Source organism: Chenopodium album, chromosome 15, assembly GCF_948465745.1.
Source record: "Chenopodium album chromosome 15, dcCheAlbu1.1, whole genome shotgun sequence".
NCBI classification, from domain to species: domain Eukaryota; kingdom Viridiplantae; phylum Streptophyta; class Magnoliopsida; order Caryophyllales; family Amaranthaceae; genus Chenopodium; species Chenopodium album.
In genome coordinates this window covers 5627243-5654546 of record NC_137848.1, presented here as the reverse complement: position 1 = coordinate 5654546, position 27304 = coordinate 5627243, and the positions used below count along the sequence as shown (strand labels likewise).

Here is a 27304-nt window from a genome sequence, read left to right as displayed (position 1 = left end):
ACGACATATATTATACGCGAAAGAAAATAACATAAGGTGAAATGTTAGTAGTGTGTTAAAAAAAGTGAATTTCGTCAACGAACAATGGCATGCATTACTCTTAAGTTTCTTATTAGTATCCAAATTAATTAATGGCTTTATAACTTTGTACTAGGTACCAACATTATCGTCTCTTGTCTCTTGTCTCTTGTCTCTTCTCCCAATCCATGATACTCATGAAATTACTTATTAGTCCCGTCAAAAAAAAAAAAAAAAAAAAGAAATTACATATTAGTACAACTTACTAGAGAGTGTAGCGACATTATCTTGCACGTCAACAACCGGTCCATAGACCTAAATGGTTTAGTTGTTATTGAATTGGACCTTCTCTTAAGTCTTACCAAGAAGAAAAAATGCAGGCAGGTGTCAATACGGATGATCAGATCGGGTCGAGTTATGTCAATTTTTAAAGTTGAGTTATGTTTATTATGTCTACGCGAGTCCAAATCTGAATCAGATATTTTTTGGGTCGGTTTCGAATCGAATCGGGTCAAATATGGTTATGACACCTCTAATTGCGAATGGATGCATGATTATTTAGCAAAGGCCAACTGGCCAAAGTACTAGCTTAGATGTTAATGTAACAAGATCGAATACTTCCTTACCCCCCTAGTTATGCAACGACTCACGTACTAAATGGACTCAATCTATATGTAGACAATGTATGTGTGCCTTACCAATACCAAAGGAGGGATCGTCCGGAGCTAGACTCGGCACCATATAATTTTCACAAGATTAAAATTGTTAGGGAAAAATGTTTTAAATATTTTAAAGTAAGTTTAAAATCTAAATTGGTTCTCATAAATTTGAATGAAAATTTTGGTATTTGATCAAAAGACAAACTTACTTTATAAAATATCATCAATGAAAATTAACTCTTTAATACTCTGTAAGAATATAATTGAGAGAATATGTGAATATTTGCCGTACCCTTCTCATTCATCAAAGATTAGTATATATACAAGATTAGGCTTCTAGGTTAAGCTATGCGAAACTAGGAAAGATATACACTAAATATATGCAATATAATTACAATAGATTATTTCCATAATCTAACACACCCCCGCAGTCGAAACGGTAGGACTACGAACGCTGAGACTGTCCCGAAAATCATCAAATAAAACCTTTGGCAGACCCTTTGTGAAAATGTCTGCAATCTGGTATCGGGATGGAACATGTAGGACACGTACTTCGCCGCGTTGTACCTTCTCACGAACAAAATGAATGTCCATCTCAATGTGTTTAGTGCGCTGATGTTGAACCGGATTACTAGAAAGATATATCGCACTCACATTGTCACAATAAACCAGTGTTGCTTTCGAAATAGGTAGAAATAGCTCAAGCAACAAATTTCGAATCCAGCAAGATTCAGAAACCACATTTGCAACCCCTCTGTACTCTGCTTCGCAACTGGACTTAGACAAAGTGGGTTGTCGTTTCGAAGACCAAGAAATCAGATTATCACCGAGGTACACACAATACCCTGATGTAGAACGACGAGTGTCCGGGCACCCGCCCCAATCTGCATCCGTGTATGATAGAAGAGAGGAAACCGAAGATTTATGCAAGTGTAAACCAAAATCTGTCGTACCTCTAATGTATCGCAGAATGCGTTTCAACACATCCATGTGCTCAACACGGGGTGAGTGCATAAATAAGCAAACCTGCTGAACTGCATAAGAAATATCCGGCCGAGTAAAAGTCAAGTACTGCAGGGCACCACAGAGGCGCCTATAAGAAGTAGGATCGTCATACGGAGCACCCTCTTGAGTGCTCAATTTGCCTTTGGTGTCAACAGGAGTCGGCGAAGGCTTGCAATTTGCCATTCCTGCTTTTTCCAAAATTTCCTGCGCATACTTCTTTTGAGATAAAAATAAACCATTTTTACCTCTAGTAACACCAATACCCAAAAAATAACTCAGAGGACCCAAATCCTTCATTGCAAATTCAGAGCTGAGTCGAGAAATAATATGACGCCGGAGAGACTCCGAAGAAGCCGTAAGCACAATATCATCAACATATAGAAGGAGATAAGCAGTATCATTACCATGGCGATAGATGAACAATGAGGTATCAGATTTGCTGTTTGCAAAACCAATAGTAGCCACAAAATCTGCAAAACGTTTATACCACGCACGGGGTGCTTGTTTCAGACCATAAAGCGACTTCTCCAATAAACAGACATGATCAGGTTTATCTGGATCCTTGAATCCCATAGGTTGATACATGTAAACTGTTTCATTCAAATGACCATGTAAGAAAGCATTTTTCACATCTAATTGATGAATTTGCCAAGACTTTGCTAGAGCGATGCTAAGAACAACCCGAATAGTAGCCGGTTTAACAACCGGGCTGAAGGTCTCATCACAATCAATCCCTTCCCTTTGAGTTTTTCCATCACCAACAAGTCTAGCCTTATGTCTCTCAAAAGACCCATCAGATTTAGTCTTATGCCGAAAAATCCACAATGACCGAATTATATTCACATTCGGTGGTCGCGGAACCAATTTCCAAGTTCCATTGGCAATAAGAGCATCATACTCCTCCTGCATAGCAATTTTCCAATTATGGTCACGAATAGCATTAACCGGGTTCTTTGGAATGGGTGATATGGAGGTAGTAGTATGATGTGTTTGATTTTGGTATTTGGGATTAGGCTTGACGATTCCATGCTTACTTCGAGTAGACATGGAGTGAGTTGGAGTTGGATTAGAGTGAGAGAAAGATGAAGAAGAAAAGTCGGGTGGAATAGGAAGCACCCCTTGCTCGGCCTCACTTGCACCAGTGTGCGATGGAAAACCATCGTGCTGGGCAGTGGGCATGGCAGCAACGGCTCCCCTAGCACCAGCACCCGCTGGTAACCCGGCGGGGATAGCAGGTAGTGGCACGGGGCCACGCTGCTGGGTGCTGTTAGGAGAGCCACCTGCTGGCAGGGGGCTTGGAAGAGGAGAGCTGCGAGAAATGGAGCTGGGAGGAGGTGAAGGTGGTACGGACAGGGGAGTCCGCAGCTCACCCGCGGCCTGGGTTGCTGTGCCGCACCCTGGTTGCGGAGTGGGCTGCCTTGTAGAAGGAGGTGTGTGATCGGAGTCCAACAAAGAGTGCCGCAACAACGGATTGCTTAGAGGACTAGAATAATCACCTAGAAAATCATATGTGTGCGATTGAGGAGTGTGAACCTTAGAGAAAGGAAAACTAGACTCATCGAACCATACATGCCTAGCAATGATAATTTTCCCACTCGACATATCGTAACACTTGTAACCCCGATGATTGGATGGATACCCAAGAAAGACACAAGGAGTGGAGCGGGCTTGAAGCTTATGGATAGTAGATGAGGAAAAAAGAGGAAAGCACAAGCAACCAAATACTCGAAGGTGAGAATAATCGGGAAGTTTATGATATAGAATTTGAGTCGGAGAATTGTAATCAAGTAGCTTTGTAGGCAAGATATTGTGAAGATATGTGGCCATGTCAAGGGCATGATGCCAAAAAGAGGGGGGGATCGAGGCATGACACATAATGGTACGAACAATGTTATTGATCGTTTGAATTTTTCTTTCGGCTTTACCATTTTGAGGTGAAGAGTATGGACAACTAAATCGGAAAACCATCCCATGTTGATGACCAAATGTTGTGAAAGGATCGTTATGAAACTCACGGCCATTGTCACATTGGAAAGATTTTACCTCTCGTTCAAATTGAGTCTTTATGTATGTTCTAATTCGGAGAAATAAGTTATGGACTTGAGACTTGGTAGAGATAGGGAATGTCCACAAAAAATTTGTAAAATCATCAAGAAATAGAACATAATATTTATGACCTTGAGAACTAGAAACTGGAGATGTCCATAAATCACTGTGAATGATATCGAAAGGCATAGTAGTATGAGATGTAGAGTCGTAAAAAGGCAATTTTATTAATTTTCCCAAAGGACAAGAATGACATACATCAAGTTTAGCCCTATTACATTGAACAAAATTACTACTACGCAAAGAACTAAGAATTGCATTTCCCGGATGACCTAAACGGGAATGCCACACACTAGGAGACACAACTGCAAAAGCTGACGGAGTGGAAGAGGAAAAAACTTGACGATCCGTGAAGAAGGGATAAAGATCGCCATTGCTATTACATCTCACTATTTTGCTCCCCGTCTGCAAGTCCTTCACAGAAAACCCAAAAGGATCAAACTCTATAGAAACCCGATTATCAGTAGTGAATTTTCTAACAGAAATTAGATTTTTGATCAATTTAGGGACATGTAAGACATTTTTGAGTTGGAGTGTGTGTTGGTTAAGAGATTCGTGACCATAACCTGTAATCGGAATTTTGCTACCATCACCAACAATAATTGCATTATTCACATGCGGACGCAAATTAAAGTATGGAGATAAATTACCTTGAGCATTTGTCATGTGAGATGTAGCCCCCGTGTCCATGTAGTAATTCGGATCGGGAATAGACAAAGTGTGCATTGCTTGCTCAATGTTGGTAGGTGCATACCCCGGAGAAGGAGGAGGGTTGGTCACATAGTAAGCCTGTTGGGGACGAGGGCCGAGAACACCGGGCTGATTAGGCCTTGCAGACCACTGCGGATTCTGGGCTGGTCCCTGAGTCGGGTAGGGGCATGGTGGAGCACCCCAAGGCCCTTGATTCCAATAGGCCCAAGGTGGAGGATAAAACCAAGGAGCCTGCTGCTGAGCCGTACCCTGCTGCTGGGGCTGACTTGGCCAGCGCTGCTGTTGCGGCGGCTGCTGCTGGTTGCTCCGGTTAGCGGCGGCGGTTGCGCCACCCCCTTTCCCTTTACTGCCCTTCCCTTTGTTTCTCCGGCCACCGGAACGAGATTGCCCACGAGAAGAAGAAGAGGAATTTTGTGAGTTATCTCCAATGCCCTGCTGACCCGTAGAAGGTGCGTGAGACAGATGCGCTTCTTCATGAGTGTCAATAGCAGGGTCGGTAGCATTGCTATGCTCCTCAAGCTCGAGCATAGAACGGAGAGAGTCAAAAGTAGGCAGAGGGTTCATATGACGAACAGAGGTTCGAAAGGGCCTGTAATCTTCTGATAAGCCTTTCAAAAGTTGTAGAGCCATACGATTATCAGAGACTTTATCCCCTACATTTTTCAGACTATCAGCAAGGGATTTAAGATGCGAGCAATACGCCTTGACACCATCAAATTGCTCAAGCCGAGTATTAGTAAATTCGGCATCAAGTTGTAACGCCCTAGCAGCCTTGTTGTTGAGAAAGAAATCCTTCAACCTTGTCCACGCATCCAACGCTGTGTCATCCGGGTCGATTATCGAATTCATAAGATCAATAGAGATTGTCCCATAAATCCATTGTCGAACTAAGTCATCGAGACGTTGGGTGAAAGCTTTTTCAGCGGCTGTGGGCTCGGTTGGCTTGGCCGTAGAATCCACTGGAGGGGGAAGAATATGATCGATAACCAAATTCGCACGGCAATGAAGTTGGAATAAGGTTGACCATGTATTGTACTGCTTACCTGCGTAATCAAGGGTAATAGGAATACAGGACTTGATGTTATTGACGAGGGTAGCAGGGTGGATCTTTTGATCAGCCATGGAAGAAAAAGGAGAAGAAAATAGTGCGGAAGAGAATTAGGGTTTTTAGGAAAGAAAACCTAGACTCGTGATACCATGAGAGAATATGTGAATATTTGCCGTACCCTTCTCATTCATCAAAGATTAGTATATATACAAGATTAGGCTTCTAGGTTAAGCTATGCGAAACTAGGAAAGATATACACTAAATATATGCAATATAATTACAATAGATTATTTCCATAATCTAACAATAATTGTTGTAATAACTCCGTACATAACTTTTTTTTTTTTGGAAGACAACTCCGTGTATAACTTGTTCTATGTAAGTACGAAGTATTGATATTAATGACATTTTTCGTTTTACAAAAAAAAAAAAAAAAAAAAAAAAAGGGCATTGACTTGACTTGACTCAATCTTGATTTGCAAATTAAGTTCTGACTAAGTCAATGGTTCACATCAACAATGCAACCGCATACTAGGTTACAAGATGGATTGAGGAAAAGAGAAGATGAATCACTCAATTTCTATGTAAACATTCAAAAGTGTCGACATTCTTACAGTTATTATTGACATATTAGTAATTGTTTTCGCAACTTGAACTATTACAACGTATTTATATACTTTCTCCGTTTCTATTTAGTTGACGCGTTTGATTTAGGCACATATATTAAGAAGAGGAGAGAGAGTGACAAAGAATGATAAAACAAGTGGGGTAGCTTGTAAATGCAAGGTAAAAAACTTACCCTAAAAGAAAATGTGTCAACTAATAAAAAACTTGCTAAAAAGAAATACGTGTCAACTAAAAAGAAACGGAGGTAGTATACGATTATATGGAATACTTTCTTTTTGTTTTTTTGTTTTTGTTACCACATGATTGTTATCTGAATTTATAGAATATTACACACACAACACTAAAGTTTTTGGCGTGTAAATTGGGATTTAAAGTCACTATACTAATTGTATAGTTCACTTTCAATTGAATAGAATTGACGTTGGAATGTATTCATATGAATGCATATTTTTCCTATTTTATTAATAATGAATTAGTAAATATTTTTCCTATGATTTGTGATTATGTGTACGTAATATTTTTCTCTTATTTTTCATCTTAATTCAATATTGTGTGAACAATGTACATATATTTTGTGAACTTAATCTGTACTGTATCGATTTTTATTATGCATCAATCCAAAAAGAATGCTAGCTTTAGTATATACGGAGTACTTTGTATAGTGTGTTCTGTACACCTGATTTTTCACTTATCTAAACTTATTATACCTTATTAAAACTTATTTTAATTGAAATATATATTTAAGTAATCGTTATAATAACTTATTTTTCTTGAACTAAACTTATCTGAACTTAAGTAAACAAAATCATCTTGTTAGGTACCTTACTTATTCTTACTAAATGTTAGCTAAATCAGGTGAGCACAACACTACTTACCTAGCTATTTACTCATAATGCAACTAGATTAATAACTTAATGAGTACCCGGCTATATAGTTCTGAAAATAATATATTAAATCTATGATTACATATATACATATCGTGCATATATACTTCGTAATTTCGTATATCAGTATTCTTATGATTAAATTATATGTATACATATCACTAATCTCTTTGAGAATTATTGTGGCTCATTAGTAGAAATTTATTATCTATCCAATTATCCATCCATTATTGCATGATTCTAATCAACACATAACAACGCAATGCAAACCCTCTCCTAATTAGGAAGAAGCCTTATCACATGCAAGGAACAGGCCTTGGTTGAGACAATTGACAATGCCATATCTATATAATAGTGATGTTACAATGACATTATCGTTTGAAAATTAATACAAGTAATCCGTATATCAAGAAAAGTAAACATAGATGTTCAACTCGATCTTAAGAGTTATCGAAGATATGTTATTGTTCTTCTCAACAACCTCAAGCCATATGTCATAATCTAAACAGTTAGTTCCAAGACATTTCAAGTTTCAACAAAACAACATTCTCATCCATTGTTCTTGCTAAGCTACTTGCGTAGTACACCAATAGTTCGATATTGAATGAAACAATTTGATTAAATTTGTGTTGAACATGGGGATGCACCAAAATGTGAACGTTGTGGTAAAGAACCAACATGGAGATGCGCCAAATTGTGGACGTTGTTGAACATGGAGTTCACCAAAATGTGAACTTAAGATGATGGTTGTTGAAACCCATCAGGAATGAATTTTATATGCTATTACAACCCCTCATATGAGAACCCGTTAGACTTGAAGTGTGGATGTAGCATGGGTCTTTCTCATAACCAAAGTTTAATATTCCACTTGAAAGTAGGGGGTGGGTGAGCTTCAAACTTGTAACCTTTGTGTCATATTAACTCCGATATCATCTTAGAGTACCAACTAAACCAAAAACTTAATTTGATGGTTGAAGCCCATGAATATGTTTTATACTCTATCACGTTGTATCAAGTATGTCCCAATGGATCTAAACACGTCCAGGGGGTGGGTTTGGATTAATTAATTTGAATATTTGATTTACCGGTTTGAATTGTTAATTTATATCAATTTAGGGTCTGTTCTCTTCAGCTTAATTTCAGTTCAGCTCCATTCAGTTTAGTTCAGTTCAGTTCCTAATTTTCTTCTCTCATAAATTAACAATTCATTTTAGCTCAGTTCACTTCAGTTTAGTTCAGTTTGGCTCCAATCAGTTCAGTTCAGTAAATCAGAACAGACCCTTAGTAAGTTTTCGAAGTATATTTTCAGTTAAAATTAAATAGAGTACATTTTTTTTAGTTGATACTCCCTCTATTTTTAAATACTTGCTCTATTTCTTCATGCGCGGAGTTTTAGAAGAAATTGGAGAAAGTAATAATATATGGAGGTAGTGGGGTAGGTGAAAGAATAAAAAATTATAAAAAGTAAAAGTAGTGGAGAGGATTGGAGGAGAGAGAATATGAAATTAATAAAATATGATCATGGTGGGTCTACTAGGTGATAAAATTTAGTTAAATATTGTAAAAGCTTTTCAAATAAGGAAATGGAGCAAGTATTTAAAAACGGCCGAAAAAGAAAAGTGGAGCAAGTATTTAAAAATGGAGGAAGTAGATTGCAACCTTATGCTCTTTTAATTAGAGCAAGATTAGCCATGGGTCTTAAGATTCTAGATGACATCATCATTTTCTAATTTTACGGTCTTAAGACGAGACTTTATTATTTTTAAACATTTATGAAGTTTGGTCTTAATAAAATCTGAAGTAGAGTCTTGAAAATTCAAGACTCGACTTCAGACTCAATTTAACACTCAAATAATTTTTTATTTTTTTATTTTTAAAAAACTTTAATAATTTAATTTACATGTAAAAAAATGAGTCTGAATGATTGAAGAGATAAATTTTATCGAGTCTTAACATAATTATAAATTAGAAAAAAAATTAAACTTAATCTAAAAAGCTGATGTGGCAATAGATTAAAATCCTAAGATGAGGCTGCGCTAATCTTGCTCTTATAATAGACAAAACGAATTGGAATGGTCGATTTCATTATAGATGATTGAAACAGATAGGTTCGATCAATCACATTCAGTCTCATTATCGCTTTTGAAGTGAATATTTTGGACTACTTGTCATGGACTTCGAATTAGTTTTAGTCAGTCAAATTTGATAAGTTTTGAGATGTCTACAATCTCAAATGGTATACTGATTCGATATCCCATATTAAATGAGTTATATAATTAAAGAGCTTACAATAATGCACAAGTACAAACATCTTAAGAAAATTATTATTACCCCCTTAGCTGTTTGTTGTCTTATATTAGAGTTAGGATCAACTTTCACTGGATGTCAAAAAGGTTTAAAGAGATTGGGTACGTACTTAGAGGGTGGCTTAAGCCTTCATTCACTGCAGCTAATTAATGTAATCAATCGATCTTATGGACATACAAATTACTAAACGAAATATTAGTATACTAGGGTGACTAATAACGTGTACGATAAGAGAAAAATATGTAAACAAACATTTTTAGGGGTATAAGTGTTCGCATACTATTTTTAAGAGTTTTTTTTAAAAAAAATTAATTAATGTTAATGATGACAAAAAAGCTAAATAATAATAAACAATTTAGAGGGCGTTAACAATTCTCCAAATACTATTCATATATATTTGAATAGTTAATATATGAATAGTATTATAGGAAATAAATTATTATATTTAGAGGCAATCAACATCATATTATAATATTAATAGAGGCATATAGGTAAACAAATATTTTAAGAATATAATTGTCCTCATACTATTCATAAATGTATGTGTATTCTCATAATATACATTCTTTTTAAAAGATAGGGATTAAACTTCTAAGTTCTAATGCAAACAAAAGTGAGCTTGGAATAAGGCCTGCCAAATTTGTTCTAATACACAATAATAAAGTTCATTACTGTATTTAAAAACTAAACTAAAATTTAAAGGAAAAATTGCCCTGATTAATTCCAACTTTGCCTCGTTCGTTAATATTAATTCCAACTTTCGTTTATTCACTATTAATCCCAACTTCATACCCTTTCCGCCAATAACACTCCCAGGTGGCCGGTAACCTGTTGAGTAGGTAATTTTTTTTTTTTGAAATTTAATATAAATATGTTAGCATGTGATAGGTCGAAAAATAAAATAAATAAAAAGATAAAAATAATAAAAAAAAAAAAAACAAAAACAAAAAAGCCCATAACTAGTAAACCACCAACCCAACCACCCACAACATCTCGCTGCCACCAACGGCCACCCTGCAGCAACCCACGGCCAGCCCAACACCCTTCCCCTCGAGTGCCGGTCGCCGCCCAGTCATCCTTCCCCTCCCCTAGTTCCGGCGATGCCCGACCACCTTCCCCTTTCCCCTTAAAAACTCTCGCCACCCCTCCCCCTCCCCTCTAACAACCATTAATCCCCGACCACCGATACATCCAGTAGCATCACCCTCACCGCCGCGGCGCCACTCCTTTTCTTTTTTTCTCTCTCGCACGCGCTCCTTTTCCTTCCCTCTCTTTCCGCCCTAGCTTTCCGTTGCCGGAGTTGAAGGTTATGTATGTTAGGGTTGGGATTTGACGGATTTTTGCTGGATTTCGTGGTGATTGTAGGGGAAAGGGGAGGTGGTTGGGGAAGCGCCAGCACCGGGGGAGAGGAAGGAGGCTAACGACGCTCCGGGGGGGGGGGGAAGGGGTTGGGCTGGCCGTGGTGGCAGCTGATGGGCATGGGTGGTTTTTGGGTTTTTTGTTTTGTTTTGTTTTGTTTTTTTTTTAAAAAAAAATTTAAAATTTTTTTTAGCCAACTATAGGCTGACATGTGTCTTGTAACTTGTAATATTAGGTTGGATGACCTATTAGGTGCAATAGAAATTAATAGGGTATAAAGTTGGGAGTGATGGTGAATAATCGAAAGTAGGGATTATTATTGGCGGATGAGGCAAAGTTGGGATTAATGGTGGCAATTTTTCCAAATTTAAATGGTCTAATAAGTTCCAATGAAATTAGATCATATTAACTAAGATAAGTTTACGTATGTTCAAATAAGTCCATCATAGTGAAAATCATGTGCATTGAATGCACTCTAATTTCTTTTGGATGGTATTTTCCAATAATTTCAAAGAGGAGGTTCCCATTCATGGTCTTTAGACGATTTAAGATGCTATCTTCTACATTTCCGATATCTCTAATTAAATAGATTCATGCACTCGTATTAGACAAATTGTATAATAACGCATTGTAACGCTTCAATATTCATTGCAACAACTCGGATATATAGCTTTATGCCAACATCCTATCTTTATACTATATGCATGGTACGATTATACCTTATATCTCTACTAAGAACAAGAATTGCACCATTTATGATTTAAAAGATTATTCTCTTAGAGAAGTGGAAGGGAGCCTACCCACAAGAAGGCCTCATTCAGCTTATTCCTCTCATAATTTCATGCACTAATTACTTAGTTAGTCATATCTGATTGACTCTTTTTAGTGCTGTTATATTTACAAAGCATGTTTTGCCATTATTATGAGAGAAAAAGGGTAAATAAGATGTACTGAGCTGTAGTCTTATTTTCACACCAAAGATAAAAGTTGCTGTTATTTACAAAGTGTATTCTTTTTTTGTGACAAAACACAAAAGCGGTGTTAATGTTCTCAACGTCCCTTAACCCCACACACTTGAGCAAAGGAGAACGTTTATGTCGCTCAAGGATGATCTTCTGCACCCACATTTACAATGCAAGTTAAAGTTCAAACAATATTAAATGTAGGTGAGTGGGATTTGCACTCATTCTTATTTTACTGATACTTATCTTTGATAAGAACAAATTAAATTTATTCGCAGTAGACTTACATCAAACTAGTATGTAGTCCGAACAATGTCCCGATATGCTAGTTTGTACTTATTTAATTTGCTAATTATGTTTGACAGTGTTTTTCTTAGTGTTTTGATAATCATCTTGAAATTTCATGACTTGAAAAAAAATTTGTAAACACTAATTATATCTTATCCAACTTAACTATAATTTTGTTAGATAAGATCATAATAAATGAATAGCTAAGATGGTAAGACTTGTAACTTAATACTTGTTGGTATTGAGTTCAAGACTTGCTATAAACATTTCTGACATGTGGCACATATTTTGTTTTAAATACGTTTTACGTTTTTTAATATATAAACTAGTGTGTGGCCCGAGTGATGCTCCGGGTTATTTTTTTTAACACTTGTAATTGAATAGATAGGTTCATTATTTATTATTTATTTATTCATTATTTGTATATAATTATAATAGTTTCTCATTAAACCTTTGAATAAATTATTTATAGAATAACTATTGACTAATTATATAAACATGTTCTTGTAAAAAAAAAATTATGTAGACATAGTTTTTGTATATAATTTATAACATAATGAAAAAAGACATAATTATTATCAAAATAATTAAATAACTAAAATTTATAAAAATAGTTAATTTTTCTTGCTTGTATGTATTATCTCGATGATCATAATTAGCAACTAATAGGATTAATTATTATTTTTTTTTTAAGAATTGCAGTTATTAAATGTTCAGATCTCCATACAATCCATATACTTATATATTTATGAGTCGAGTATTAAAACATGATTAATATGGATGAGATGGTAAGACATCTAATGCATATTTTTGTGGTTGTGAGTTCGAATCTCATGATAGACATTTTTATTAGAATATACTCATAATTGAAAGATGACATGGCGAAGGTGCCAAGTGGCACATAAACATTTTTAGGAACGCTTTTTAATATATAAGTATAGATATAGATATAGATATAGATAGATATAGAAAATACATATATAGATTAGTATAGACCATACAAATTGGATATATATGAGTATATGACTATTAACGAGTGTTAAAAAAGTTTAGTCCATAACACCTAAATTCAAGCAATTATTTTTTTTGACGGGACAAGCAAATTAAAATGAGCATAAACTAGTTTTATCCAGCTAACACTTTTTTTTTTTTTTTTTTTTGAGGATGACAAAATAAACTTTCCGAGTTAAAAAAGTGCTAAATTTGTAATATTAATGCTATATGTTAAATTTTAGATTAGCTAATACAATCAAGACATTACTAATAATCTATACATATCTTTTGTGATTTCATTTTTAAGAATCATTATATCATAACATAAGTTTTACACGGTGAGAACAAACTGTATCTAACAATTCATCAAATTACGGCCTTAGAAAAGAGATAAGAGAGAGTAGTAATATGACAATTGACAAAGGAATGGCAAAGGTAATTTACTCATACCTATCAAATCCATACAAGTACAAAACAAAAAGTTCCTAAAATTTCCACAACTCTTAAGTAAACCTCAACCTCACCATCATTAAGTTTCCATTACACAACCCCGTGGATTGAGTCAGTCAATCCAATAACTCCCAAACTCTTCTAAACGCGTCTTTTAGACTCATTATAAACTCGGCCAAAATCCTAATCAATTTTATTGACCAAAATACCCTTGGTTATCTCACTAATCCATAAATTTCATACACCTATAAAACGGTTAACTTCGTCACAATCTAATCTAATATATATATAAAGGGGAGTTTTTTCCCGAGTTTTTAGAGAGCCACGTAGGATTTAATTTTCTCGGCGCGCCATGTAAGATTATAAATCTTAGTTTAGCCAATTATATAAGAGATTATTAATTTCTTTTAGAATTAAATAATTCAAATGCCACGTAAGCAAAATTGGCAAATGAGATTTTTAAGTTTAAATTAATTAAATATTAAATATTATCTTTTAATATTATGAATTTTATCTAAATATATAACAAATTTTAGCTCACAAATAAAATAAAATAAAAAAATCAAATAAACCGTGCATTGCACGGGCTTCATCTAATCTAATCTAATCTAATATATATAAATAAATAGACATTTTTCGGAAGCATTCGACGCGCCACATAAGAAAAGGTATTATTTTGACCAATGAAATTTTAGATTAATAATATATTTTAGAATTAAAAAATTCACTCGTCACCTAAGCAAAAGTAACGAATAAGATTTAAGAATTTTGCCACCTAGCTAAAAATAACGAATAGTGAACAATTAAAATTTAAATTATCTAAAAAACTAATAATTATCTTTTTTTACATATATGGTTGTAAATCTTTGATCGTAAATATCTTTAATCTCTCCCTAGCAAATATTATAAAAATTAGAGATTAATAATGTGTTCATCGAAACGAATAAAACTAAATCTTATATCACTATGTTTTTCCTTATATATAAAGAGAAATTTAGAAGATCCCCCTATTTTTTTTAAACGTTAAAAGATTCTAGATGAGACTAACATTTTGAAACATAACAAGTATAAAAAAAACGCATTTGCAAAGGACTTACTTTAACCAATAAATATAAGGATTTGTCATTTATTTTTTATTAAAAAATTAAATTGTTAACTAAGCAAAATTAAATAATAAGGTTTGGGATTTTAAATTCAAGCGCCACGTAAAAGATAACTTTAGTGTTAAAATTTAAAACAAAAAAAAAAATTATCTTATGATATTAGGAATTTTATCCAAATATCTCTAATGAATGATCTTCATATAAAAAAATCTTAAATTAATATAAAGATTTACTAGAACCGTGCATCGCACGGGCTTATATCTAGTATTATTTAACTATATCAAAAATAAAACTAATCGTATAATATATGATATTCATATTAATTTAAAAAAAAAAAAAAAAAAAAAAAAAAAAAAAACAGAAGGAAAACGGCTATCTCCCTAAAAAAGCCTGAAAAAAAGTCTTAACAACTGCGCCCCATTATCACCTATATTTAGCCACATAACCCTCTTCCCCTTTTCTTCTCTTGAACTATATTTTTATTATTATTCATCTGTTTTTTTTTTTTTTTTTTTTTTTTCCCTTAAATTACTTATATAACCACAAGTATATATTTTTCCTTAGTTTTCAGCATTTCTGGAAAAACCAATCGCCTGCAATTTCGCCAATCTGTGTTTTATTATTTGTTCCAGATTTCGTTCATTGGAAAAATTATTGAAAAAAGTTGGGAAATTATTGTTGGATAGAAGAGATAAAAACCGAGAGATTTCTGGGATATATATATATATATATATATATATTTTTCTGGAATTTCTTGGTTTTTTTCCTAAAATTTTTGGGTTAAATTTGATTGAAAAATAATTATAAATTTGTTGTGATGTCGACAAAAACGGGTAATGCGAAAGATATAGCAGAGAAAATGTTGTTGATGGCTGAACAAGGTGGCCATTATTGTTCCAAAAAAACCGATAGTTTATGCAAAGATTGTTGTTGCCAGGTAATTACTTTCTCTCTCAATATTTTTGGGAATTTTTTTTGTGATCTGAATTTTCTTCACATTATTGGATTTGTTTGAATGAATCCCTTAATTTGTTTGATTGAATTTGCTTGATTTCTGATTAATTTGTTGATTTTTGAGTAGTTTTTTCATCTGGGTATTTGTGAATCTTTTGAATGTTCTTCAGAACATCTTTGAATTTTCATTTTAGGTTTAATGGAATTAATGACATTATTAATATGTGTCGCTGATTTGTATACATCTGTATAGATCTATTTGGTTTTAATTATATTTTGAATTGGGTTTCTTCTGGTAATTTCAATGCTTCTCTTTGAAACTAATGAATTCTGTGTTTTATTTTGCAATTTGTATGTTTAATATTCCATTTCAATGTGCTGATATGACAATAAAGAACACCAAATTTTGCAATTTGTATGATTACTATTATTCCATTTCAATGTTGCTGATATAACATAAAGAACACCAATTTTGAACGGTATAAACAATTAGGATTGGATTTGTTGAGTATGAAGAAATTGGTATATGCTTTTTTTGAATCTGAAATTTAAGATATGGTGTTGATTACTCAGTTACTTATGAAATATGCTCTGTTTATCTTCTAGCAGTCAAGCAAATCAAGCATGTCTAGATTATGCTGTGTTCTTCGAGGGATCGATTTGAAGGTCTGTTTGTTCTTGTTCTTGATCGTTCCGATGTGCACCTTGGGTATCTATATACATGGCCAGAAAATCACATATTTTCTCCGACCGTTGTGGGAGAAACCACCACAACCTTTCAATGTTATTCCACACTACTACAATGAAAATGTGACCATGGAAAATCTCTGTAAGCTTCACGGTTGGGGCGTTCGTGAGTACCCAAGACGAGTTTATGATGCGGTTTTGTTCAGCAATGAGGTCGACGTACTCAATATAAGGTGGCAGGAGCTGTACCCTTACATTACACAGTTTGTGCTTCTTGAATCGAACTCTACATTCACAGCGTTGCCAAAGCCTCTGGTGTTTGCTGCCAATAGAGATCAGTTCAAATTTGTTGAGCCTCGTTTGACTTATGGGACTATTGGGGGTCGGTTCATTAAGGGTGAGAATCCGTTTGTTGAGGAAGCATATCAGCGTGTTGCATTGGATCAACTCCTGAGAATTGCGGGTATTTCAGATGATGATTTATTGATAATGTCTGATGTTGATGAGATACCTAGTAGGCATACCATAAATCTGTTAAGGTGGTGTGATGATACCCCTGAGGTCCTTCATTTGCAGCTAAAGAACTATTTGTACTCGTTTGAATTTCTTGTGGATAACAACAGTTGGAGGGCTTCGATACACAAATATCAGACAGGGAAGACGAGGTATGCTCATTTCAGGCAAACTGATACCCAGTTGGCTGATGCTGGGTGGCATTGCAGCTTTTGCTTCCGCCGTATAAGTGAGTTTATCTTCAAGATGAAAGCTTATAGCCACAGTGACAGAGTGAGGTTTTCTCACTACTTGAACCCCAAAAGAATTCAGAGTGTAATCTGCAAAGGGGCTGACTTGTTTGATATGTTACCCGAGGAATACACGTTTAAGGAGATAATCGGAAAGATGGGGCCTGTCCCTCATTCTTATTCTGCTGTTCATCTACCATCGTATCTTTTGGAGAATGCTGAGAAGTATAAATTCCTGTTGCCTGGAAATTGTGTCAGAGAAAGCGAGTGAGAGCCTCATGAGCCGGTTTTGGTTTTCTGATGCGGCTGGTTTGACCTATGTTAGGGTGGTATTCCGAGATACATTTGACCAGAACATTTTTCTCTGTGATGTTTGAGGTATCACATTGGTCAATCGGAGTTTTTGGGAGTTCTGTACATATCTAATTCCTGGGGCTCGGTTTTGTATGGAAAATTGGTACATATCCAATTACTTATAGAGGGAACTTCCTGTTGGATCATGCCTGGAGGAGCTAGCTTGGTATGGCATGACTAATCTCATATACTCTTTTAGATTGAGGAAATGCTGAGAGGCTGTTTCGAGCGATAGATAGTTTTATGTTGTGGTTTTAGACTTATATATTCGTATATTCTTTCACCTCCTGTCTTTGCTATACTGTGTTCTATGGATTCTTCCGGCTTAGTTCCATTTATCCAATTCGTTGATTTTTAATTTTCCGTTCTTGCTTTACCCTTTACAATGTTCATGTTCGATGATTGTAAGCTACAAGCTATGCTCAACCCCTTTGCCCCCCCTTTCCCAGCAAAGAAAGCGGAAAAGAAAAGAATAAACCAAATTAGAAGCAGAAGAAGATCAATCCATCTGTTAGTTTGCTGGGAGTTGTTCATTCTAAGCGTTCCGGTAGATGAAAGATGTTTTCAGACAGCTGTAGTATAGAATATTAAGCTGGATAGGAAGAATTATTGCTGTTGTATTCGTATACCACTAAATGCCTTCTCTATTAAGGTTTCTGCGTCATTCTTCACTTACTAGTGCTGTAAACAGAAGAGGATATTTTCAAGTAGAGCTAGCAAAACTGTACACGACCAAAAAATCCGTCCATAACTCTTATATTCCGTAATAACCCAAAGAAAATGTGCAAAAAAGGGCAAAAAAGGGCTATTCAAAGTGCGACCCAAAAAATTAACCCATTCCGAACCTGAAATAACCTTACCTTAAAATAACCCCATATGAAGAAGTGGAACATTTAATCCATTTATGGAGAATGAATTACAATTATTAAAAAACAGACATATATATTTCAATATTTGCTTGCTTTTGGAAAAGGAAAATCTATACTTAGTATTTAAAAACACAAACCATAAATTTTTCACATGACACATGGCATCACAATTCACAAGTCACTAATTTAATCATCCCATATGCCACATGTCACCTACCTTAATATACGTAGTATATGTTTATGTCTTTATGCATTCTACAACTTGCAAATTCAAGTAAGAAAATGAAGTGTTTCATTTCTACCATAATAAAATAATGTTCAATTAATTAATACACATTACATAAATATATGAATTATTATAAAAATTGTCTTTTCATCTCCTAGACTTTAAATATAATTTAAACTAATACGGAGTATGTCATTTCATATCCCACATTCTTCATGTATATATATCTAACAAAATTCCTTCATGTTCATTCACATTTCTACCCTCACTCTTTTTTTCTTTTAAGTTTTAAAATGAAACAATTACTTTGTATAAAAGCATACCTATATATGAATATAATAAACCCAAGTAACAACCCGTGCATTGAACGGGCTAAAAAGCTAGTTTTATTTAAATAATCCAACCTTTAACGTATTTATTTTTAATAATCCAACATTTTGATTATTCTACAATAATCCAAGCTTTGAGGGGTATTCTATTTTATTAGGCCAAACCGGTCACCAACTTACAATAATAGGTTACCTTGCCACGTGTCATATTTTGATTTGCCTAATTTTATTTTTTCATTTAAAAAAAAAACTTTAATTTTTTTTTTTTTTTTACTTTCCTTCATCCCCTCCATAGCTCACGGCTAGAGCAGCTAGCCTCCCTAAACCCACCACCCGATCGAAAACCCACCACCAGCAGCACCATCACAAACCCACGACACTCAGAAACCCCGAAACCCCTCCAACCTTGTTGTAACCTGACACTCAAACCCAGAAAACCCCACCACCATCACGCAAAACCAGAACAAAAATCCATCCATCATATCCTCCCCCAAAACCTTGCTCAAAACCATCGAAAATCCCTACCCCATCGCCGATTTTTGGGTTTCGGGGTGTTTGGAGTGGTTTTCGTAGCGTATCTTGTGGGTGTCGAGACGAATTTTGCCCAAAACCATCGAAAACCCGACCCTCTTCTCCCTTCTTTCTCTCCCTGTTTCAATTTCTATCAATTTGCAGGAATGTTAAGCCATAGTGTGTATATATAGCTATTGGGCCGTGTACATGTTCCGAGCCCTAACTTGATAGGTTGTATATATATGTGTGTATACGCTAATACGAAATGAGACGATTCTATTCTCTCTAAAACTCTCTTAATTCTCTATTATTGACATGGTATCGGAGCCAATACAATTCTACTCCCTAAAACTATAATTTTTTTTCTAATCTCTACTCCTTAAAATCAAATCAATTTCTGAATACTACATTCTAATCCCCAATATCAATTTCAATAATATATCTTATTTTTTGGTTTTTGGTTCGAATTAAGGGTTAATCCCTAATTCTGGTGATTTCTAATTCTAAGAATTTTGGTTGCTTCGTAGTGGTGTGTGCGTTGCGGACTTGCAGTGCTACATTATTGCTTTGGTTTGCGTGCATATTTAATTTGAGTTGTGTGGGCTTCTATCATTCTACTACTTCTGCTTCTTGTTTTTCAATGGCGAACGACAACATCGATCAACATGATACTCTGACTACTAGGCCTTCTCAGTCCAACCGTGGTGATAAATCGACACGATATTGTACTCATTGCAATCGTCCGGGTCACGATTATGGTGGTTGCTTCCTTGTTCATGGCCTCCCTGAATGGTGGTTGAACAAATATGGTCGATCGTCGACAACGGCTACCGCTTCCTCTCTACCTGCTGCTGCTTTTTCTACTACCCTGCCTTCTGCTACTTTGTCTACTGCTCTGTCACACATTGTGCCAGACCGCGGGGATGGCCTGCGCCCCTGTCCCGCGGGTACTGTCACGGCCCAGGAGGCTCTGCCAGGCCGCGGGGATATCCCGCGACCCCAACCCGCGGCTGCTGCCTCCTGCGTTGCTGCTGCTCTTCCTCGGCTACCTACACCTTCTACTACCTCTTCTATTTTGGGTGTGTTTGATCCTACTACTAATTCTATGGCTACTAATTCTCTATCTTTCTCATGGATTATTGACACCGGTGCATCCCATCATGTTACCGGCAATGAAAATTTTTTACAAGATGCTCACTCTATTATCTCTTGTCCCGTTGGTCTTCCCGATGGTGCTAAGGCCATGGCTACTAAGGAGGGTCGTGTTGTTCTGTCGGATGACATTGCTCTTGAAAATGTTCTACTTGTTCCGCAATTGAATTGCAATTTGATTTCGGTGTCTAAGTTGATTGATGACTCTAATTGCTTTGTCCGATTCACTAATTCTCTTTGTGCTATACAGGATCAATCCTCGGGGAGCTTAATTGGAGGCGGTGAACGGATAGATGGACTATATTATTTCCGGCGTCTCCCAAAAGTGTGTGCTCTCACGGGTTCGGACATTTCTACATTCGAGTTGTGGCATCGTCGTTTGGGGCATCCGTCGGAGAAAATTGTCAAATTGCTTCCTTCTATTCGAGGTAGTTCTGCTCCTATGTGTTTACATAAAGCATGTGAAATTTGTCCTCTAGCAAAACAAACCCGAGCCAGTTTTCCTGATAGTGATAGTCGTGCTAGTCGTATTCTTGAAATGATACATTGTGATTTGTGGGGACCATATAACACGGCGTCTACTTGTGGTGCTCATTATTTCTTGACGATTGTTGATGATTTTTCTCGTGGTGTTTGGGTTTATTTATTGAATGACAAAACTGAAGTTTATTCTTCTTTTTGCTCTTTTTTTGCTATGGTTAAGTGTCAATTTGATGTCAATGTTAAGTGTGTGCGGAGTGACAATGGCACTGAATTTAAACCCATGATCCCATATTTTACTGAAAATGGTATTCTTTTCCAAACCTCTTGTGTTGGTACACCTCAACAAAATGGGAGGGTAGAGCGTAAACACCAACATATCCTAAATGTTAGTCGTGCTTTAATGTTTCAAGGCAATTTGCCGATTTCTTTTTGGGGAGAATGTGTCCTTGGGGCGGTTTATTTAATTAATCGTACTCCATCCCTCTTACTTGCTAATAAAACCCCTTATGAAATCCTCTTTAATAAAGAACCCAATTTTGATGAGTTAAGGGTGTTTGGTTGTCTTTGCTTTGTTCATAACCAAAAGGCTAAGGGTGACAAATTTGCACCTCGAAGTCGTAAGTGTGTCTTTGTGGGTTACCCTCATGGCAAGAAGGGTTGGAAGGTGTATGATTTGGAGACGGGTGATATCTTTGTGTCCCGTGATATTAAATTTCATGAAAATGAGTTCCCATTTATGGATAATGTTGAGTTGCATGATTCTCATGAGAGTGACGAAGGGTTGTCTAGCATTGATAATGTGGTCGATGATGATTTCTTGGATGATCTAGAGCATGTGCTCGAGATTGGTGAGCTTGCCCCGGATCACCACACTCACGACAGCTCCCCGCAGCAGCCCCCACCCACGGCTGCTGCTGCCCCGAGTACCGCTGCTGTTGGCAGCAGTGCTGTGGCTGTCCCTGCTGTCCGCAGCCCCCCTGCGGGGTCTTCTGTCGCTGCCACTGTTGACAGTCCGGAGGGTGGCACAGAGGCCCCTCCGGACTCCACTTCTTCTACTCTTGACCGTGCTCAACGCCCCCGCCGTGCCCCGGGTTGGCATAAGGATTTTGTCGCACATTCTATCTCTAGTCCATCTATCTCCACCCGTTCATCGTCTACTCCATGCTCCTCAGGTACTCCCTACCCTTTAGCACATTTTGTGAATTGTGATAAATTTTCTGTACGACACCGTGTTTTTATTGCAGCTGTGGATACAATCACTGAGCCCCGGAATTTTAATGAGGCAATGAAACATGAGGGTTGGAGAGAGGCAATGCAAAAAGAAATTACTGCTCTTGAAGATAATAAGACTTGGGTGATGGCCAAGTTGCCTCCGGGGAAGAAAGCCTTGGGATGCCGATGGGTTTACAAGGTCAAGCTTAATTCTGATGGCACTCTTGAGCGATTGAAGGCTCGTCTTGTTATATTTGGTAATCATCAGGTTGAGGGTATCGATTATAACGAGACTTTTGCTCCCGTGGCAAAAATGGTCACTGTTCGTGCTTTTCTTGCGGTGGCTTCTGCGAAAAATTGGGAATTGCACCAAATGGATGTTCATAATGCCTTTCTACACGGTGATCTTGATGAGGAGGTTTATATGAAGCCTCCCCCTGGTTTTCATGGTTCTCAATCTGGGATGGTTTTTCGGCTTCAAAAGTCCTTGTATGGGTTGCGACAAGCGCCTCGTTGTTGGTTCTCTAAGTTGGCTTCTTCTCTGAAAAGGTACGGTTTCATACAATCATACTCTGATTACTCCCTTTTTACTCTGCAATCTGGGTCTATTCAACTCAGTGTTCTGGTGTATGTTGATGATTTGATAGTGTCTGGTAATGATTCCTCTGCTATTGCATCATTCAAATCATATCTAAGTGACTGTTTTCGTATGAAAGATTTGGGTGTGTTGAAGTACTTTCTTGGTATTGAGGTTGCACGTAGTCCGGAGGGTATATTTTTATGTCAACGGAAATATACCCTTGATATTATTGCAGAGTCTGGTTTGCTAGGGGCACGTCCTGCAGGTACTCCTATTGAGCAGAATCATACTCTGGCTAAATCGGAGTCTCCTCTTATTTCTGATCCGGAAATGTATCGTCGCCTTGTGGGTCGTTTGATCTATTTATCTTTCACGAGACCTGATTTGGCTTATGCGGTTCATATCTTGTCTCAATTTATGCAACAACCGCGTCAAGATCATTGGGAGGCCGCTCTTCGTACCGTACGCTACTTAAAGGGTTGTCCGGGTCAGGGAATTCTTTTGAGTTCTGATTGCGATTTGCATATTACAGGTTGGTGTGATTCGGATTGGGCTAGTTGTCCTTTGACGAGACGTTCTATTTCTGGTTGGTTGGTGTTTCTTGTCCGTCGTATGTAAAAACGACAGATCAACTAGCGGATATTTTCACTAAGGCTTTGAACAAAACACAATTCTTGTATTTGCTTGGCAAGTTGGGCATTTGTGATTTGCATGCTCCAACTTGAGGGGGGGTGTTAAGCCATAGTGTGTATATATAGCTATTGGGCCGTGTACATGTTCCGAGCCCTAACTTGATAGGTTGTATATATATGTGTGTATACGCTAATACGAAATGAGACGATTCTATTCTCTCTAAAACTCTCTTAATTCTCTATTATTGACAAGGAAATATTCGATCTTCAAAACCCTAGAATTTACCCCCAATTTGATTAGGGTTTTGTAAGATCAAGAATGGAGCTTCCTCAAGAATTCAATGATTTCATCAAAATTCAATCGATCCTACGGGACTTGATTGGAATTCTGGGTTGGTTATTGTGGGAGAGAAGAGATTTGGGTTATATTGGGAATTATTATGGAAGTAATCAATTGAATGGAGAATGATTGATGGTTGGGCGAGTTGGTGGTTGAGTTGCGCTTCTGCGCTGGCTGTGGGAGGTGATGTTGCGGGGTAAGGTGGCTGATTTCTGTAGATAGGTGGCGATGGTGGAGGAGAGGAGCTGCGTTGGTGGGTGTTGTTGTTTGAAGTTGTAGTTGATGTGGGTGGGTTTTCCGGTGACCGCCGGCGGCAGTGGAAGGCAGGGGTAGAGGTTATTTCCGGCGAGTGAGGGAGTGCGTAGGGTGTTTTTCGGGGAAGGGGTGGGGGCTGGTGGATTAATAGGGTTTTTATTTTTGACTTTTTTTTTTAAATTTATTTTTTTCAAAAAAAATTGTAAAAGAAAAAATTGTATAAAAAATTACCTGAAGAGAAGGTAACCGGTCATATTGGCCTGATAAAAAAGAACTACCCCTAAAGCTTGGATTATTCAGGTATAATCCAAAGGTTGGATTATTAAAAATAAATACGTCAAAGGTTGGATTATTTAAATCAAATTTTCCTTTGGAAAATGAAAACTTTAGTTTAAAAAGTTTTTAAGATATTTTTTGTATGAATGTAAGAAAATTCCTAAGTGGGCCTAGATTGAGGTTGCGTTTGGCTGACTTCCCATGTTGAAGTACTCTGTCCTTATTGTTGTCATGTGCTTCATGGTTGTCATGTCTGCTTACCCAGTTCTAGTTGTAGTATATTTAATTAATTAATCATTTGTAACTTTAATTTATTTAAGTGTCCTGCTGTTTTTGAATATAAAAGAATGTTTTTGAGGAAAGTTTTTTATAATCTTACTTTTGTAGTGGACAGTTTCTTATTAATAGATGAACTAATATTGCATTGTTTGAGTGTTATTTATATTTTAATTTTTTTGGAGCTAAGTGTTATACGATTATTACATACACTTGGAATCTTGGATGTAGATTATTTAATTTAATTTTTTTTTTTTTTGGAAAGAACATTATTTAATCTTATCAATGACAAAATTTTGAATGGTAGCAAGTCTAGTACGGAGTAACTTGCTGCAAGATCAGAGTGGCATTACTATTTTTTAGTCACGGGAAATTTTTGTTTTTTTTGAAACGGTTTGACACGAGATTTTTGATACTGTGTTAGAGTTTTATTATTTAAGTTTACTAACTTTGAAAATTAGTTTGAGATAATTCTATCAAAAACTTACTCCACATATATGTATGGTAATGGTTCAATTCACTCGATCTATGTGAAAACAAATGTCTTATTGCATATTTTCTCTAGTATGATGGAACTCTTATGATCAATTAGTTAGAGATTAAGATAAATTAGATGGTGACAATCTTTGTCTTCTGAACTTTCTATGATTTACACTTTTTATACTTCGTTCGATTCATATAATAGGAAATCAAATAAATTTAATCTCTTGAAAATCCGAGTATATTCTATTATTGTTCCATTTTGTGGCGGTGGTTATAGATGTACCAAAAAATATGAACCTTGTGTTGGTTGAAGTCCAAATATCAAAATATCACATGGAGCACCAATTTTTGCGTTAAAAAAAAAAATTGTCAACATGTCAAAAATACAATGGAGTTATTCGTAAGCCAGAAATAATGAAGTGGGCATCACAATTCACAAAATTTGTGCTTGTCCTTCTTTGCAACTTTGCCTGTCCTTTGCCTTTCGTCTTCAATTGGTTGGATGTGGGGGAAATAGGTTTTTTTTTTTTTTTTTTTTTTTTTTTTTTTTTTGGTGGTGGCAGAGGTGGGGGAAATAGTTGATGGGTCCTATATATATATATATATGATATTATGATGGTTCAGTCATTTTTAAATTTGATGATTTTTTTCCCGTTAGGTTAGCATCACATGAATTAGTACATACAAGTAGATTTCACCAAAGAAGATCTACTCTAATTTTAGTCATTTAATCAATCATTTTTTGTGTTATTTTTTGAAAGCATCATTTAGTCAATCTATTAAGCATTAAAATTTATTTTTGAACCGTGCTCGAATCGTATGCTAATTTTCATGCCACCAATCGTTCTTTCTTTGAGTTGTGTCTAGCTCGCGCTTCTGCCTATGAGACTATGAGTTATGTGCTTTATATGATCCATTTTTCAAGGGGGATTGTCGTTTCCCCATACTGTTATTGTCGACAAAATTACTGTCACCTTCCTTGGATAGGTTTTAAATACCCAAGATTTAGCAAGTGTAGTCGTCAAAGTTTCAAAAAATATTTCATGCCAAAATCAAGTTTGTACAAGGTGATTTGCATAAGGTGATATCGGTGCCGATATAACAAATGCCGAATCCGGGTCAGGTCAGACCTTGGTAACCAACTTACATAATGGCAATATGACCATATTGGCACATATTACACAACCTTAAAATATCATCCACGTGGCTGACTGCTTCCAACATGTGGACACATGCCACCTTCCATGGCAATATGGCATGAAGCTACGTGACCAAGTTAATCTTCCACTAAATACTCATCAATTTGCTCATTTATAAAGTAATAAATACTGTGAAATACGGGTTTGGGTCGCACCCGCAAATCAAGAGAGAGAGTGCATTTCACAAGTTCAAAGGAGGTTCCATCCAAAAATCATATGGCAATAGGAGGAGTAGCCCCTTAACTTTATAAAGTGATTAACTCTCTCTTCTTCAACCAATATAGGACACTTACATATGGTGATGGTTGGTCTATTCTTCATTGAAATTTGGATACAACATGGACCTTGCTCATACGCAGCGCTTAATATTCCACTTAAAGGTAGAGGGTGGATGAGATTTGAACCTGTGACCTATATGTCATGTTGGCTTTGATATCATGTTAAAAAACCAACTCAACTAAAAGTTTAAGTTGATAGTTGTAGACTAGGATTATGTTTTATACTCTATCAAATACATCCTTAAAATCTCTCTTTCTTTCTCTCTTTATTATTCTTCTCTTCTTTTTTCTTATCTTCTTCTTTAAACTACAGCTGACTTTGTCATTAGCGTGGTTATCCCCGAACAAACCTCGGGGTTAGCTAAGTTGCATTGATTGTGTGGGTGCTTGGCTAGACGATAGGATTTTTACATATCCTGGATATAGATTGTCGGATCATATCTAGAACAGAGCTGATTTTTATAGTGTCCCCAAACTTTTTTTTTTGACACAATAGTGTCCCCAAACTTGATAATGTTATATTATAGAGAAGGGGGCTCCCAAGTAGTAAGAAGAGTGGAATGATGCATGTTGCATTTTGAACTTGTGAAATTTGTTTTGATAGTGGTACTTGCTAGTCAATATTATCAATTTAATTTCGATGGTTTAATCAAAGTGAATACTCTCTTTGTCCTTTTATTTTTGTCCCATTGTCTTTTTTTGGGTCAAATTTTAAAAACTTTGACCATACATTATCGATAATTTATAAAAGATAATATAGTCATTAGTAGTCTTGTTAGATTTGTCTCATTGTATATTTATTAACATCACTTTTTATAACTTTTACGTTTATGAAAATAAAGATATAGAAGTTTTAAAACATGTATTGGGGATCGTGTATAGTCAAATAGGGCAAAAAAATAGGGACAGAGAGAGAATTAAACAGTTGTATTGAAGAAACGTA

At 36.0% G+C, this 27304-nt stretch overlaps 2 protein-coding genes across 4 annotated transcripts; one reads left to right on the top strand and one right to left on the bottom strand.

Moving 5' to 3' along the window:
* Positions 1-3931: 3931 nt before the first annotated feature.
* On the bottom strand, positions 3932-5704 carry LOC145581711 (uncharacterized). Of its 2 annotated transcripts, none has more exons than XM_081638739.1 (2): positions 4439-5704; positions 3932-4202 (listed from the first exon to the last, which is right to left on the bottom strand). In XM_081638739.1, exons 1-2 carry the CDS (start codon positions 5619-5621, stop codon positions 4168-4170), a joined length of 1218 nt encoding a protein of 405 aa, XP_081494865.1. In that variant the 5' UTR covers positions 5622-5704; the 3' UTR covers positions 3932-4167. The 2 variants fall into 2 exon arrangements, with proteins under 2 accessions (XP_081494865.1, XP_081494866.1); XM_081638740.1 differs by having other exon boundaries at positions 3932-4193.
* A 9184-nt stretch (positions 5705-14888) lies between these two features.
* Positions 14889-17616, top strand: LOC145582785 (uncharacterized). Of its 2 annotated transcripts, none has more exons than XM_081639805.1 (2): positions 14889-15457; positions 16081-17616. In XM_081639805.1, the coding sequence occupies exons 1-2, from the start codon at positions 15338-15340 to the stop codon at positions 17173-17175; spliced, it is 1215 nt and encodes a 404-aa protein (XP_081495931.1). In that variant the 5' UTR covers positions 14889-15337; the 3' UTR covers positions 17176-17616. The 2 variants fall into 2 exon arrangements, with proteins under 2 accessions (XP_081495931.1, XP_081495933.1); XM_081639807.1 differs by having other exon boundaries at positions 14890-15457; positions 16084-17616.
* Positions 17617-27304: the final 9688 nt, after the last annotated feature.